This window comes from Thalia democratica, chromosome 2 (assembly GCF_965202585.1).
Source record: "Thalia democratica chromosome 2, ktThaDemo2.hap1.1, whole genome shotgun sequence".
In the NCBI taxonomy this organism is placed as follows: Eukaryota; Metazoa; Chordata; class Thaliacea; order Salpida; family Salpidae; genus Thalia; species Thalia democratica.
In genome coordinates this window covers 26,471,188-26,485,432 of record NC_139166.1, presented here as the reverse complement: position 1 = coordinate 26,485,432, position 14,245 = coordinate 26,471,188, and the positions used below count along the sequence as shown (strand labels likewise).

At 25.7% G+C, this 14,245-nt stretch overlaps 1 protein-coding gene across 2 annotated transcripts; it reads left to right on the top strand.

Annotated features, from left to right (window-relative positions):
* Nucleotides 1-694: 694 nt before the first annotated feature.
* LOC145829480 (uncharacterized) lies at nucleotides 695-7,927 on the top strand. 2 transcript variants are annotated; one of them, XM_082937282.1, is made up of 12 exons: nucleotides 695-812; nucleotides 1,804-1,936; nucleotides 2,336-2,498; nucleotides 3,482-3,663; nucleotides 4,220-4,375; nucleotides 4,654-4,892; nucleotides 4,946-5,076; nucleotides 5,256-5,498; nucleotides 5,907-6,019; nucleotides 6,701-6,888; nucleotides 7,323-7,439; nucleotides 7,614-7,927. In XM_082937282.1, the coding sequence occupies exons 1-11, from the start codon at nucleotides 794-796 to the stop codon at nucleotides 7,427-7,429; spliced, it is 1,674 nt and encodes a 557-aa protein (XP_082793408.1). In that variant the 5' UTR covers nucleotides 695-793; the 3' UTR covers nucleotides 7,430-7,439; nucleotides 7,614-7,927. The 2 variants fall into 2 exon arrangements, with proteins under 2 accessions (XP_082793408.1, XP_082793409.1); XM_082937283.1 differs by lacking the exon at nucleotides 6,701-6,888 and having other exon boundaries at nucleotides 7,614-7,922.
* The last annotated feature ends 6,318 nt before the right edge of the window (nucleotides 7,928-14,245 follow it).

Here is a 14,245-nt window from a genome sequence, read left to right as displayed (position 1 = left end):
TTTTTGGCAGTTCTGAAGTTTTAACAGCGATAACAAAAAGCATATTATTCCAGCTATAGCTGGTTATATATCAAAATTAAATGTAAACACAAGTTATACAATAGCTTTATAGCTTTTTAATTTAAGTGCAGAAGTTTTCTGATGTTATATTTATTATTACACGTTTAAGTTTTTTTTCGAATGTAGAAACTAACTTTAAAAACACTACTCAAAAAAAAACCTTTATTTAACATTATAATATGAGATTTTTTTAAAGATTAACAAACAAAATATAACATTTTTTGTTACTAAAATTTATAATTACTCTAATTTTATGCTTGTAAAACAAATTTACTTTTAAAAAGAACATAAAATTAAGATTTACATATTTATTATGTATATTTTTTACATATCTTTTCTTAACTTGATCGTTTAGAGCTTGTTACTAAATAGTTTTACTTTAAATTATATTTAATTTAAAATACATAAATAATTAATATACTACAAAGCTAATAAAAGTTTTAATAACAGCCGAAAACATTTTGTAAGAGCACATTAATTAGAAATAATGTTGCTTTACGTTTGTCTTTCTTTGAACATTCGGAATTGGAGAAATAGTGAAACATTCACTGCACACATATTTTGATGCGAGTTTTCTCTTTTGTCTCTGCCGCATATAAAAGTGAATGCGAGAAAAAAAAACACATGGAAAATAGTTAAAGTGTTTAGAGAATTCGTTTTACAAACATTTTTATTTAGGTGTAACAAATAAATAAGTAAATCTGTTTTAGAAGCTTTTTGGTGCAGTCTAAGTATGGATCAAGATAACTCATGTTAGTGTTTATATCTTTGTAAACTAATTTTAGCTGTGTTTTAAAAGTTCTACATCAATTACATAAAGCTAAGTGTATGAAATTGAAAGTTTGTATTACGAACATAGCTATAACTAAATCACTTCGAAGCTATGTTTCTTATAGTGAAAACTTTGATATTACTGTATTCAAAGTGTGAACATCACCACAAGCTTGTTTACTTTCAAGAACACCTATATGAGTTTAGTAAACTATTCAGTAGTTATGAAGTTACATTAAAAGTATTTTTCTGTACTGTAAGAACAACGATTACTACTTAAATTAAATATGTTTATACATTTATTAGCTTTATAGCTCTTTATTCACAAACATTACTTACATGCTTTATAACTTTTTCGGTTTTAATTTTTTTTTAATTTAGTTAAATTTAATCATTGGTAATATATTTGTATTTTTACTTTACATTAAAACGTTTCACAAAAAACAGTATGAAATTTTTTTTTAAAACTTAAATATTTAAATACTCAAGTCTTTAATAAATTATGCTTTTCAACACTAGATCTTAAGTGTAAAACCTTAAATAATTTATGAACTTTTTTTTATTTCTTTTTTAAAGTGCTTTATCGTTTAAAAACTTTAAAAAACTGTAAAACAATTTTGTTAAAAAAAAAAATCAGTTGACTACTTTTGGTACGAAAAAGTATATAAAAAAGTAGTTTTTTGACATTCAAAGAGAAAATTGTCAGCTTGAACGAGGAATTTTTTTATAATGATCGGGTTTAAAACTTGTAATTTTTTATTTTTTTTTACTTAAAATACACTAGTACATCGACCAAGTTACTTGAAACTAAACAATAAGTGTTAAAAATGTTTAAAGTAAATAGAAAATAATTAACTATTATAAAGTACTGGTAGCTTTAACATCTTGTTTAAAACACTGGTAAAATAAATAATTAATTACAAGCTCTTTATTAACCTTGAACTTTTTTATTAACTTGTTTAACCTTTGTAGACGAGCCTCACTATGTTGACTGGGCTAAAGTGATTTTTTCCATTATAATTTGCTGTATCGGACTGATTGGAAATTTCCTAACTATTTTCGTTATTGTCGTGTTAAAAGAATATAAGAAATCAGTCACTCACTGGTTAGGTTGTTCAATAAGTTGTTGAAAACTAAAAAAGCATTTTTGTTTGACAGAAAAATTGTTTTACATCAAACTTTTTTAAACCCTTTAGAAGTATTCTAACCAGATGTGCTTAAAACTTAAAGTATTTGCTCAGCTTTAACTATTAGTTTAAAAAAATACTGTTTGAGTTGAAATATAAATAAGTTTTATAATATTGTATACTTGTAAAACTAATGAAAAACATATCTTCAGATTACTTTTGAAGAAATATAACAAGCTGTTAAACATCAGTTTACATAAAAAAAAGTTCTTCAAAGTTCAGCTAATGCGTGATGATTTGAAACCACATTTTCTTCTTATTACAAAATACTACATGTATGAAAAGTACCTTATTTTGTAAAAGATGTATTTTTATAGGTACGTGTTGCAACTAGCTTTAGCTGACACAATCTTTTTGATAACGTTGCCTTTTAAGTCCAGTGAAGATATTAACAACGTCTGGTTGTTTCCAAACTGGATGTGTAAAGCGAAAGAATCTATACTTTTTATCAACTACTATGCATCTGTTTTGTTTCTGATGGTTAGAAAATATTATAAAAACTAGTTTTGCAAAAAATTTTTACGGTAAGTATTTAATTTTATATTTATTTTAGATATTTAGTTTAATTATTACTTGAAACTAAGATACTACTTAGTTTTACTTTAAACTAAAAAGTAACAGTAACATTAGTAAACTTTAAATACTCTAAAGTTAGTTTTGAATATTGTACTTCTCGTTTTTCCGAAAAAAAGTTATACTTTTTGTTTCAAATAAATATTTTTTGAAGTTCTGAACTTTAATTTACAGCAACAAATAAGGTTGTATTATACATAACAATATAAAAGAAAATCTTCAAAAACTAATTTATTTGAAATTTTAGAGATTTCTTAAGTGTGTTGTGTGCACAAAATTGCCATAACTTTTATGTTTTTTACTAGCTTACGTCTTAATTACATAACAACTTTAAGAAAAACATGCATAAATTTTTCATAACTTCTTATAATTTTCTTCCAGACAATTTTTTATAAAATTTATACGTCAAACATATTGTATTGAGTAAATTACTGTTTATATTGTTTTTTTGTACAAAAAATTATTATAAATAAATTTAATCTTACCGAAAACGCTTTTACAAAATAGGTTATAAAACATTTAGAAGAACTACATGAGGAATTAAAAATTAAAGTTAAAGTGCCTATTAGTCAAGTAACACATGTTTTATTAAAAAGCATTGAAAGCTTTTTAAAAAGATAAACAAGTTTTAATTGAACAATTTCTGATCTAATTATTCAGACAAAACAATAATCAACGTTGTTTTAAGAATCCTGCATTAAAAAATATTAAAATAGTATAAGAAAAACCACAATTTCATTGATTACTTAATTTATTTGTAAAACAATTTCCACTCAACTAATGATCAATACTAATGAGATCCTCAGCTATAATAAACATCTTATTAAAATAAAGAAACTTAAAAAGGTTCAATTAATTTTACTGTTGTAAACTTAAAACAATTATAACAGATAATGAGCATAGATCGATACATTGCGGTTTGCCACAGCTTTTCTGAAAAGTTGCAAAAGTTTCGTCGCCAGTGGGCAGCATCGTGCATAACAGTGGTCACGTGGGTAATCGCCATTCTGCTTTGCACCCCAATTGCCATGTACAGCACAAAAACCGGGATGCAGCCCAACTGTAAATGCCAGTGAGTCACTTTTTAGTTATAGTAGGCTGTTTTAAAACTTTGTGGTACAACCTTATACTTAGTCTAAAAACTACGAAAACAATTAAAAAAGTTAAAGACAAACTCAACTGTACATTGTTTCTAATTTTTTAGAGTTCAAAAAAGTATCTGTTACTTTAAGACCATAATGGTAAGTTTAAATCAACTCTATTCGAAGGACAGCACTTGAAGCAAACTTATCTACTTTAAAACCTTTTTTTTTTTATAAAACGTTCACCTTGATAACCGTGTATACAATTGTCAATGTCTATAAATTTGACTCTAACGACAAGTCATAAAATGTATATTCTGATATACTTAACAATTCAGTTATTGAAATATTTCCTACAAAAAAGAAAAAAAATTAAAAGTTTTACTCAAGATTCTAGAATATTACTTTAAATAATAGACTATACCAGTTTTTAAAACTTATTTTAGCGTTTAGTTGTGAGTTTTATTAGATATTTTTGACAAAAAACTATAATGCTTTCTATTTAAAAAGAGTAGCTCTTTAAAAATAAACATTTTAATGTCTCAGATATGAGCTCGAGTTTGCTCCTAAAAAACTACCAAGCCACTGTCCTGGTTTTATTGACTACTTAGACGGCATTGTCACAAATATAAGTAGAGATGACTTGATGTCAGAGTGTGTTGAATCTGCAGCTGAGTTGCAGTACGAACCAAGTTTTTGCAAGTAAGTTTTAGTATATCTATGAAAACTTGAAGGTATAAGTTATTCTTTTTAACGTGTCATTTTAGAGTAGTTTTAACATCTAGTCAGATAAAGTTATTTTTTTAATCTTTTTAAATTTTACTGATTAATTCGTAAAGTTGTATTCCCAAGTTTATTAACTGTAAGTTCAAACATGTTAAAAGAAAAAAAAAAAGTATACGTATGAAGGTTTGCAACAACAAACTAAAATAATGTTAATAGTGTTTTAAAGATATTTTATAAGCATTTAAAAAATGCAGAGATGAAAATCATAAACAAATTATGCAAGAGCTGATGGAAAACTTGTTTAGTGTTGTATTTGGAAATACTTCTACAGAAACATTTGAAAACAATACTGGAGATACTACAAGTGAAACATTTGGAAACACTACAGGAAGTACAAACTTAACAGTTGAATCTATATATAACACTACAGAACTTCCAGACATAGAATATCCAGGGTACACATTTTTAGACTACCAGAGTCTAAATGTTACAGGTAATATTTTAAACTAAACTACTAAACGACCGCATCACTGAAACTGGTTTTAGGTGCTGAAAACTCGTATGGTTCGTCCGACATGTCTGATTTGTATGAGACTTGTGACTACTCTAACGCAACTCCGGTATGGAAAGGAATCATTTACTTCAACTTCTTCATAATGTTCCTGTTTCCTATTGGTGTGAGTTGAAGTAGGGCTTTAAAAAAAATCATTAAATTTATAAGCATACTATGAAGAAAAACTTTTTACTTAAAGTTTGTTATAAACATTTTAAAAGCTCTCTTCTAGTTTAATCATATGATTGCATGTTTTACAGGTTTTCAATTTTTTTGTTTTTTTTTAAAACTAGAGAATTCCAGGTGATGATTTTGTCATACGGACTTATTATAAAAAGACTCCGAAGAAAACAAGTAAGGACAACACAAAGTCTAAGCAAAACTACTAACAAAAGTCAAAAGAAAAAATCCACTAAGTCTGATAAAGACAGGAAAAGAGTAACAATGATGTGTGCCACCCTTGTAATATCTTTCTTTCTCTGCTGGGTCCTTTTTCATTCGTATCATTTAGCAAAACTGATCGGAATAAGAGTTAAATCTCAAAATGTTAGCTTTTACATTGTTACAGATAGTTGCGTTCGTGATTGTTTTGTGCAGTTTTGATTTAACGTTCATAAAAGAATATTATAAGTTTAGTTTAGCAAATTGTATAATATAGAGTTGTTTTATAAAAAATGCTATTTACTTTATGTTTAAAATATTTATGAATTATATTCTAACTTTTGATTAATAGAAAATAAAACGTTTTTCCAAATGTTTACTAACTGAAACAAATAAAAAGCTTATACAGACATATTATTAAGCATTATACATTTTTAATTTTATTCTACAGTTTTTAATTGAAATAGACAATAAACTTAATATTCTAGATTTTGTTCAAACATTTGAAATACTCAACTTGAGTCATCATTTAGACTACGTATTTAAGTACGTATTTAATTACGTATTTTGCAGACTAGATACTGCGAAACCTTAGGGTTGGTTGGTTCTTTATTTGGTTACCTAAACTCGGCACTGAACCCCTACTTGTATAATTTACTCGGAACTAACTTTTCTCGACGCTGGTCGTAAGTTTGAGTTAATCACACTTTTAATGTCTTTCTTTTAAAAATTCATTTCTTAAATTTCAAAACCATTATTGGTAACTGCATGCTTTTCAGGGAATGGAAGTGAATTATTAACGCGCGTCACACACGTATCGTGAACTTATGAATTTGTTGTTTTTCGCGTTCACCGGAAAAATCAATGCGCGGCACGCACACGACCTTGAAGCATGCTCATAATATACTAAATATGTACTTGGCTGACTTGACTTCATCTCTGCATGCAATTATTCATAATCATTTATTTCCGCGTTCGTTCACGGCATCACATTTTTATATTTTACTTGGAAATTTAACATTTCAAAGCAAATACCTTTAGCGTTTTTCGTGAAGTTGAATGGTAAAAGCGGTTAAGAGCACACTTTAATGTTATGCAAGATTGTGAACGTCAAAAATAATATACCTGTCAATGTGAATTATGTTGTTCTGCAGTTAGATTGTGTCAGTACTTTTTCTCTAAACTCAATATCGATTTATGTGTCGCGTTTGCCTAAAGTAAACCCGTCTCGAAAACATTTGGTTCTTAAAGTAAGCTCAAACAAGCTTTGTGTCTTGTCCGTTTGAAGTAAATCTTTGAGTATCGTGTGCAAAAAATCAACAGCTTTAAAATTTTTAATTAAAACTAAGCTACTGTAAATTTTGCAGAGAGCTACAAAAAATTAAGTGGCGAAAGCCCAGCTTCAATTACGGTAAAGGAAATTTTGTTTCTTTGAAAGCAAAGTCGAATCATAAGAGCATTGTAACGAACAAAACGACTAAAACTGTAGTGAAACACTCACCAGAACCATATAAGTCTACTAACCTAACGCATGACAACCTAAGACTTGAACTAGGTTAATTAATTTAGATAGCTACAGAGAGCTATTTAACTTTTTGCAAAAAAAATCTTTTCAATTTTAATTTATTTAGATTGATTTGTTATTTTGTCATCAATCTTTATTCAGTTACTTTTTTTATTATTCAAAAGAATTAAAGAAAACTTTCTTTTAGTATTGGTTTGGATTGGAAACTAAATCTTTTTTTTAGAAGAATTAAGTTGAATCACTAAATTTATTTTTCATGAAAATTTATCTAATATTACGTGTCATAAAAAAGTTTATTTTCAAGTTTTACGTACTTAAATGGTATTTACAAAAGTAATAGTGATGTTTTCTTAAACAAACTTTTAAAACGCTTTAAAACACTAACAACAAATCTTTAAAACGTTTTTAGAAAAGGTAGACACTAACGTATAATTTAATTGAGAAACCAAACATTACGTTTCTAGTGAAGCAAGACGCAAAGTCAGTGAAACCATTGATTTCAAGTTCGAACGTAAATCGAGCGCGCTCGTATCGGGGAGAAGAAACAGGAGTTTCAATGAAACCGCTGTAACAAAACTAAGGTGAAGTTTTTATTCATTCTATTTACTTAATTAAAACATTTAGAAACTAAAGGCATGTAAACTTTTCATTCTCAAAAACTTGAAAATGGTTTAAGCTGTGACTAAATTTTGTTTCAAAACTGCTCTTAAGCATAGGTTAAATTTTTACTTGAGATTTGAGTAATTTTTTTGCAGAGCAACATCAGAGGTAAACAGTAAAAGCCATGGAATATCGATAAGTGACAACAAATAAAAGCTAAAAACCATCATTGAGAATCAACAGCTCAGTTTTGAAGAATTTTACTAAACATCGATCAATATGTTTTTACTGTGAAAATAATTTTAAGTTAAAAAACACCATGAAGTTAAAACTTAATGTTTCATACTAAACGTTATTTTTTTTTATATGCTGACCTGTAACAATGAGAATAAACACTTTTAGTTACTTAATTGATAAAATCGGACTAAAAATTATTTTATACTTTTAGTTTTTAATGTATTAATAAACTTTTAAAAGTTAAAAATAACTATAAACAATTGGCACTTAAGTAGAAGTTTATTGACCATATTTTCAACAAATTTAAATTAAAAAAAAATTGTGTTTTATAACTTTAATAACTAACATAGTAGTATTGATTTTGTTGCTTCTAAAGATAAAGTTCGTGTGTTAAGTGGAGCAAAGTTCAGTGTTTACTTTATTAATTTCATTACCTATGCACGTTATGCATTATTTATAAAAAAACAGATGCACTGTTTTTATAAATAAGTAAAATGTTAAGTAGGTGTGATGTTGTTATATAAGTGAATTTTTTTTTGTTTGCAGAATTTAAAAAAAGATTTATATTGATCAGTTTAGTAAGTAAAACAACCTAATCTATCTAAAAGTTACTTGTTATTTAGAACATGCAACATAATTAAATTTTACATTTTTTACTAATAAACTTACTTAGTTTAAGTTTAACATTTTTGTAATGCGACAACTGAAGGTTTTAGTGAGAAGTATACATAAATAAAAAAAAAGCGTTATTGATTAGAAAAAATTGAAAGTTAGTAGCTAATTAAGTTAATAAAAACACAGAATATAAGAAAAAGGTTGATATTGTATTTTTAAAGATTATGGAAACATAAGTAATAACTAAGTAAAAAGACATTTGTTTCAGAGTACAACATATGCTTTAAAAACAAATCTTTAGATCTTTGAAGTTTTCAGGAGCATATGTAAAAATAAAATAAAAGTTAAAAGTGTAATATCAGTGATATGATATAAAAAACTAAGCCTTTTATAATCTGAAAAATCTGAAAAAGATAGTGACACTTACTTTTGTAAAATCCAAAAAAAAATTATCTACTTTATTTAATATTTTAGCTGCAAAAAATCAAGCTCTTAAATTGAGTACAAAATGTAGTTTACTTCGTAATTATATTTACTTTTAAGTTTGTACAGTTTTACAAAACAGTTTTTTATTTTTCATCAAAAGCCGTAAGCGTTTTCTAAACTTTGATTTTTTTAGTAATATTTTTGTTTATATTGTAGTGTTTAATTTAATTATTTTAAAATCGTATTTAAATAAAATATTCTATTTTTCAGCTGTACAAGGTTTTGTTTTTGAAAAGTATAACTTTGCGTAAAAGTCAATTTACGTGAAAATTTCAAAAGTTATTATATTTAAATGATAACACTTAAATAAAAAAAGCTGTGCACAAAAAGTAGATTAAAAACTGTAACAAATGTCGATAGGATAAAAGCTTAACAACTGATTTAACAATACTTTTGAAAACAGAAAAAAAAAAATTAAAAAACCTAGTTATAGTTTAAAAACAATGTAAATATACATTTGGAGTAATGAAATAATAAAACAACATTTATGTTTTTATAAAATTATACTAATAGTCGAAGTGTAAGAATAAAATAGAAAGTCATTGCCTCGTAGATTATAATTTTAGAGGCATTTTAAGTAAGTGCGTCAATGTAATAAGCATCATTGTGTAAACTTTATTCATATTTATTTTAAAAATGTTTACTTTTTTATTAAACTAGTCATAAAAGATCCCAAAAGCTCTTTTAGATTTTTTACTTGTTAGAAAAAAGTTTACGTTAAAAAAAAGTTCTAAACTAATTTTAAAACTCTTCCAACCATTTGTTTGCAGTACTACTTGAAATACGTCACATAGCGAAAATAGAAATAGGGAAAAGTTGTATGCCAAAAAATATTTTATATAAAAGTTAGCTTGTCTGTTTCAATTATGTCGTAGTATAAAGAAATAATTCGCTGAGAATTGCGTTACTTGGTGCGCAGAAATCAAAACTTTGGAATGTTTTTAAACACAGAAAAACAGTATAAATAATAAAAAGTCATTTAAAAACTTATAAAAGATGATGCAAGAAAGGATTTTAAAAGAAAAAGAAATACTACAATAGACAATATTAGTAATAGTATAATTTACAAAAATACAACGACGTTTAACCCTAAATTGGGATCCTCAGGTCTGAAAAGTAAAAATAAATGATGACGATGGATAGCTCAATAAACAGTGTAAAACAATTGATATAATCAAATTTATAAAAATCAATACGCTAGTTTAGCATTATTTTTAAAGTAAACAAAAGTAAAATATCATAAATAGTCAAAGTTCTTTATAATTACAGATATTAAAATGTTGTATATAGTTTTAGATACTTAAAGTAAAAATAGCTAGTAGAAACACAAATCGAAAATGGCATTAAACAAATAAAAGTACTGTAAAGAACAGGGTGTATTAATAATTGGTATAATTCAATAACTTATAGTCATAATATCTCAATTTAACCTATATCTACTTTAACCATTCAGTTTTCTTTTAGTAAAACAAGTTTCAGCTCGACTTGGTACCTTACAAAATGAGCCTGATCTTTTAAGTCATTTGGCATAATAGTCCACAGTTTAGTACCCTGATATGCTAAGTATTTATGTCAATATCAATTACTGTTTGGTAAGAAAAATTTACATGTGAGAAGCTTGTTGAAAAGTTATGTAGTTTTTATACATTTTAAAATAACACTTGAAACTTATTGGTAAACAGCCATGTGCAAATTCGTACGTAAAAACACTTAGTTTATATTAAAGGGATTTCAAAGATACAATAATCTTATCTTAAAAAAAATTTACACTTTCATCATACTTTTTGTAATGGACACATCTAAGAGCTTTATTTTTACGTAGAGGGTCAGAAGTGTTTTACAAGTGTTTCGCCAGATTTACTAGAAAAACTTTTTTGTTGCCTTTATTTTAAATGTTAGGCTAAATAATATAAGAACCCTTCCGACGTAAGCTTGTAGTAAAATTATCTTAAAAGTTTACTTTAAACTAAGTAAAAAAAAACAGTTATAAAGATATAAAGCAAACTTGTTCTGTACCTTTTGTTTAAAGCTTAAAAGTACCATGGCACAAATTATCCTCTGCGGGCTGGTTTTTCTACCCATGTTGTAGTTTAATAAGAGCACATGAATATACTTTGCTCGTTTGGATCTCTAGGATTTAACACCTTGTTACGTTACGTCTATTGTTGTTACTATGAAATAAAATAAAAACTTTGAGTATAGAGTCTTTTTTATTTTAAAAACAACTTTTCACACTTTACTACTCAAAAACGACTTTAAAAATATAAATAAAGCTTTGTATCATTTGCTCACAACACTCCTAAGACCACTTAAACTAAATTTAAACTCTGATTGGAGCTAATTGATAAGCTATTATGATGGACTGTTCTGTAGTTCTATGATGCTACTTTAGAGTTCTAAATTTGATTATTTTTAAAACATTAAATATGTAGCAGAAATAAAAGTTTTACTTACATACTTTTGTGCATAGTTTGGAAAAAAACAGACTAAAATAAACTTTTATTTTAGAACAAAATAAACATTTTTAACAGTCTACTAAATGTTCTGTAAAAAAAACGAAAGTACTTCAGACAAAAAATGATTATCTTTGTTTATAGATTTCAAAATATTGAAATTACACTGTTATACTAAAATTTGTGTTCTACTGTTTATAAGAAACTAATAGTTTGACTTTTAATACAACAAGCAAGGTTATCTGACATTAGGGACACACGGTGAAGTGTAAAAAGTGCAGTTACAATCTGAAGTGTTTTTAAATTTGGATTATATCAATAATTTCAGAGAACAGTTCAACTTTTTACTAAATTAACAAAAAAAAGTTATAAATTAATAATTTTAAGTGTATGTTTAAAATGTGGATTCTACTATAAACTTATTTTAACTTCTATATAATAATAAAACATGGCTGTAAACATTTAAAAACAACTACACTTAGAATGAAAAAAATCATTTCATTTAAAGCCTTAATTTTCTATAAATTTGAATAATATCTAAATTTTAGAGTATAACTATAACCAAAATAATAATGAAGCCAGGCACAAAAAACACTTAAATTAATAAAATAATATTTTTGGTAAAAACAAACTAATAAAAATAAAATTAAGTCAACATAATATAAAGTTTTTATTTATTAAGTGCTTAAAGCTTATCATTCAAGTATTTTAAACAATTTTTTTTGGTAAAATATCTATAAAGATTAATAAGATTTTTTACACAAAAAAAATGTTGGCTATCTAATAAAGTACTTTACTGAATTCTAAAAACATAATTGGTTTAAGTCATGGTTAAAACGCTTTCAACAACTATAAAATTTGTTTTAAATTTTATTTATTTATTTGTTTTATTTACCATTCAAAATTATTACCGTAAATCTTTATTTGTTTGTATTAAAGAAAATCTACTTTTTAGTGTTTTTTACAGTTGGTACTTTTTACTTTTTATACTACTATGTCAGTTAATTTTTCAAGTTTGAGCTTTTAATAACCAATTTTGGGTAGATTGAAATGGTAGGTGTCAAACTTGCACGAGCGCACAAAACTGCACGAGTGGACTAAATTGCACGAAGACACTTTTGCACGAAGGGTTTTATTTTATAACTTTTTTTTATTAATTTAGTCTTCGTGCAATTTTTTCGTATCGTGCAAAAGTATCTTCGTGCAAAATTGATTCTTCGTGCAATTTTGCCTTCATAATTTTGACCAGTTCCCAGGTTAAAAGAAAATTGTAAATTCGATATCTAATGCTAAATACTTGTAGCAATATTTTTTTTTTTAAATTATTCATAAAACTTGTTTTTGAAAGTGTATTAGTTTAGAAAATTTAAGAAATTTGAATAGAAATAAATTTTTTGCCTTACAATTAAAGTTGTATTTAAAAAAAGCTTAATTTTTAAAGTAACTCGATAACCGAAAGGTTTTTTGAAGACCAGGTTACTTTTTGAGCGCTTTTTTCTATTTCAATAAACAGCATAACTGAAGATACTGTTGTTTAAAAACTAATAGGAAGTGTTTAATTATAAAACTATTGTAGATAACTTTGTTAAAATATTGTATCTAAAGTAAATTGTTCAAAACCTATATCTACTGAACTACAAGTACTTGATAAAACAATTTTTATCACTTAAAATTTATTCCTATGTATTATAATTATCTATTTCAAAACAATATTACTACCACTGTTTAGATTGAAAAAACTGTACTAGACATAGCGGCACTCGAAATATGCAGCTAAAATTTCATTTGAACCAAAAACTTTTATTTTTCGCTTTAAAAAAAGTCGATTTAGTTAGTGAGTTTTAAAATCGTTGTTTAGGTATTATTAAAGAAAAAAGAAGTGTTTACACTAACTATAAAAACGCAATAAAATAATTAAGATAAGTGAAAATTGTTTACAAATACTATGTAAATGGTTAAATATTGTGTAAGTTATAACATATATGGGTTAATATTTATTTCGCATTTAAAAAAGGTATAATGCTAAATAATAACAAATAAAACGAAAATGCTCCATGCGAGGTTGTTTATGACACAATTACTTACGTCAAAAGCATTTTTTCATACAAATTATTAATAAGATAATAAGCAGCAATGGATTAGTATTTATGCCATGCCACATCAGCTTTGATTAAAGTCCATGTGCATTATATAAAAGTAAAATGTTTATTTTTTGAACTAGTTTGAAAAGAAAACCATTTATGTAAACTGATTAACGTTGATTATAATACTTTGTTATTATATATTAAAAAAATTAACTTGGCTTCTTTATTTTATTTCATTATAAGCATATTTCTTTGCTTTTGTTATTCTTCAATAAAAAATTGATCCAACACTAAAAATAATCGTTTGTACATAAAACGTTCAAACATTTAATCAGAGATGTTTAACTTTTTTTTTTTTGTATTTTAGTTTTCATAAAAGTAACTTATTTTTCATATTAAATACCAAATAACTATTTCATAGCACATTTTTTATATTTTTTATATTGTTCATTTTTATAGTACAAACCGCTGTTGTCTGAAACTTAAATGGTGTAAAAAAGAAATTGCACAAAAAGCTGCATTGCGATTGTTTAAAATATTTAGATTAATGCTGCATTTATTCTTATACTTTAATTGTTTTGTAGTTTAGTATTAGATGTTTATATAAAATTTTTAACAGTTTTATTTTAATTTTTGTTAGAAAGAACCACTGCTACAAGCTACAAAAAATTAAACGTTCTTAAATAATTGTACGTGAAGAATACTATCAGTATGTTTTATTTGTAAATAACAACTTACTGAATTGTTAACCAGTTTTTAACTTAAAATCTTAAAAAACAACGTCTTTAGGTCTCAACCTAGCACTAAAACAAAAAAAAACATTTTAAATTTGTTTCGAAATTAATTAATTTGTAAAGTCTACACATTTTTTGAGCTGCTTTGCCTACTAAAACAGGGAAATTTTGAAATCGA

Excerpts from the sequence above, each read along its gene's own strand:
- LOC145829480 (XM_082937282.1), top strand. Across the intron at positions 4,376-4,653 it reads TACGAACCAAGTTTTTGCAA|AGATGAAAATCATAAACAAA; the intron begins GTAAGTTTTAGT and ends TAAAAAATGCAG. Across the intron at positions 4,893-4,945 it reads CCAGAGTCTAAATGTTACAG|GTGCTGAAAACTCGTATGGT; the intron begins GTAATATTTTAA and ends AACTGGTTTTAG.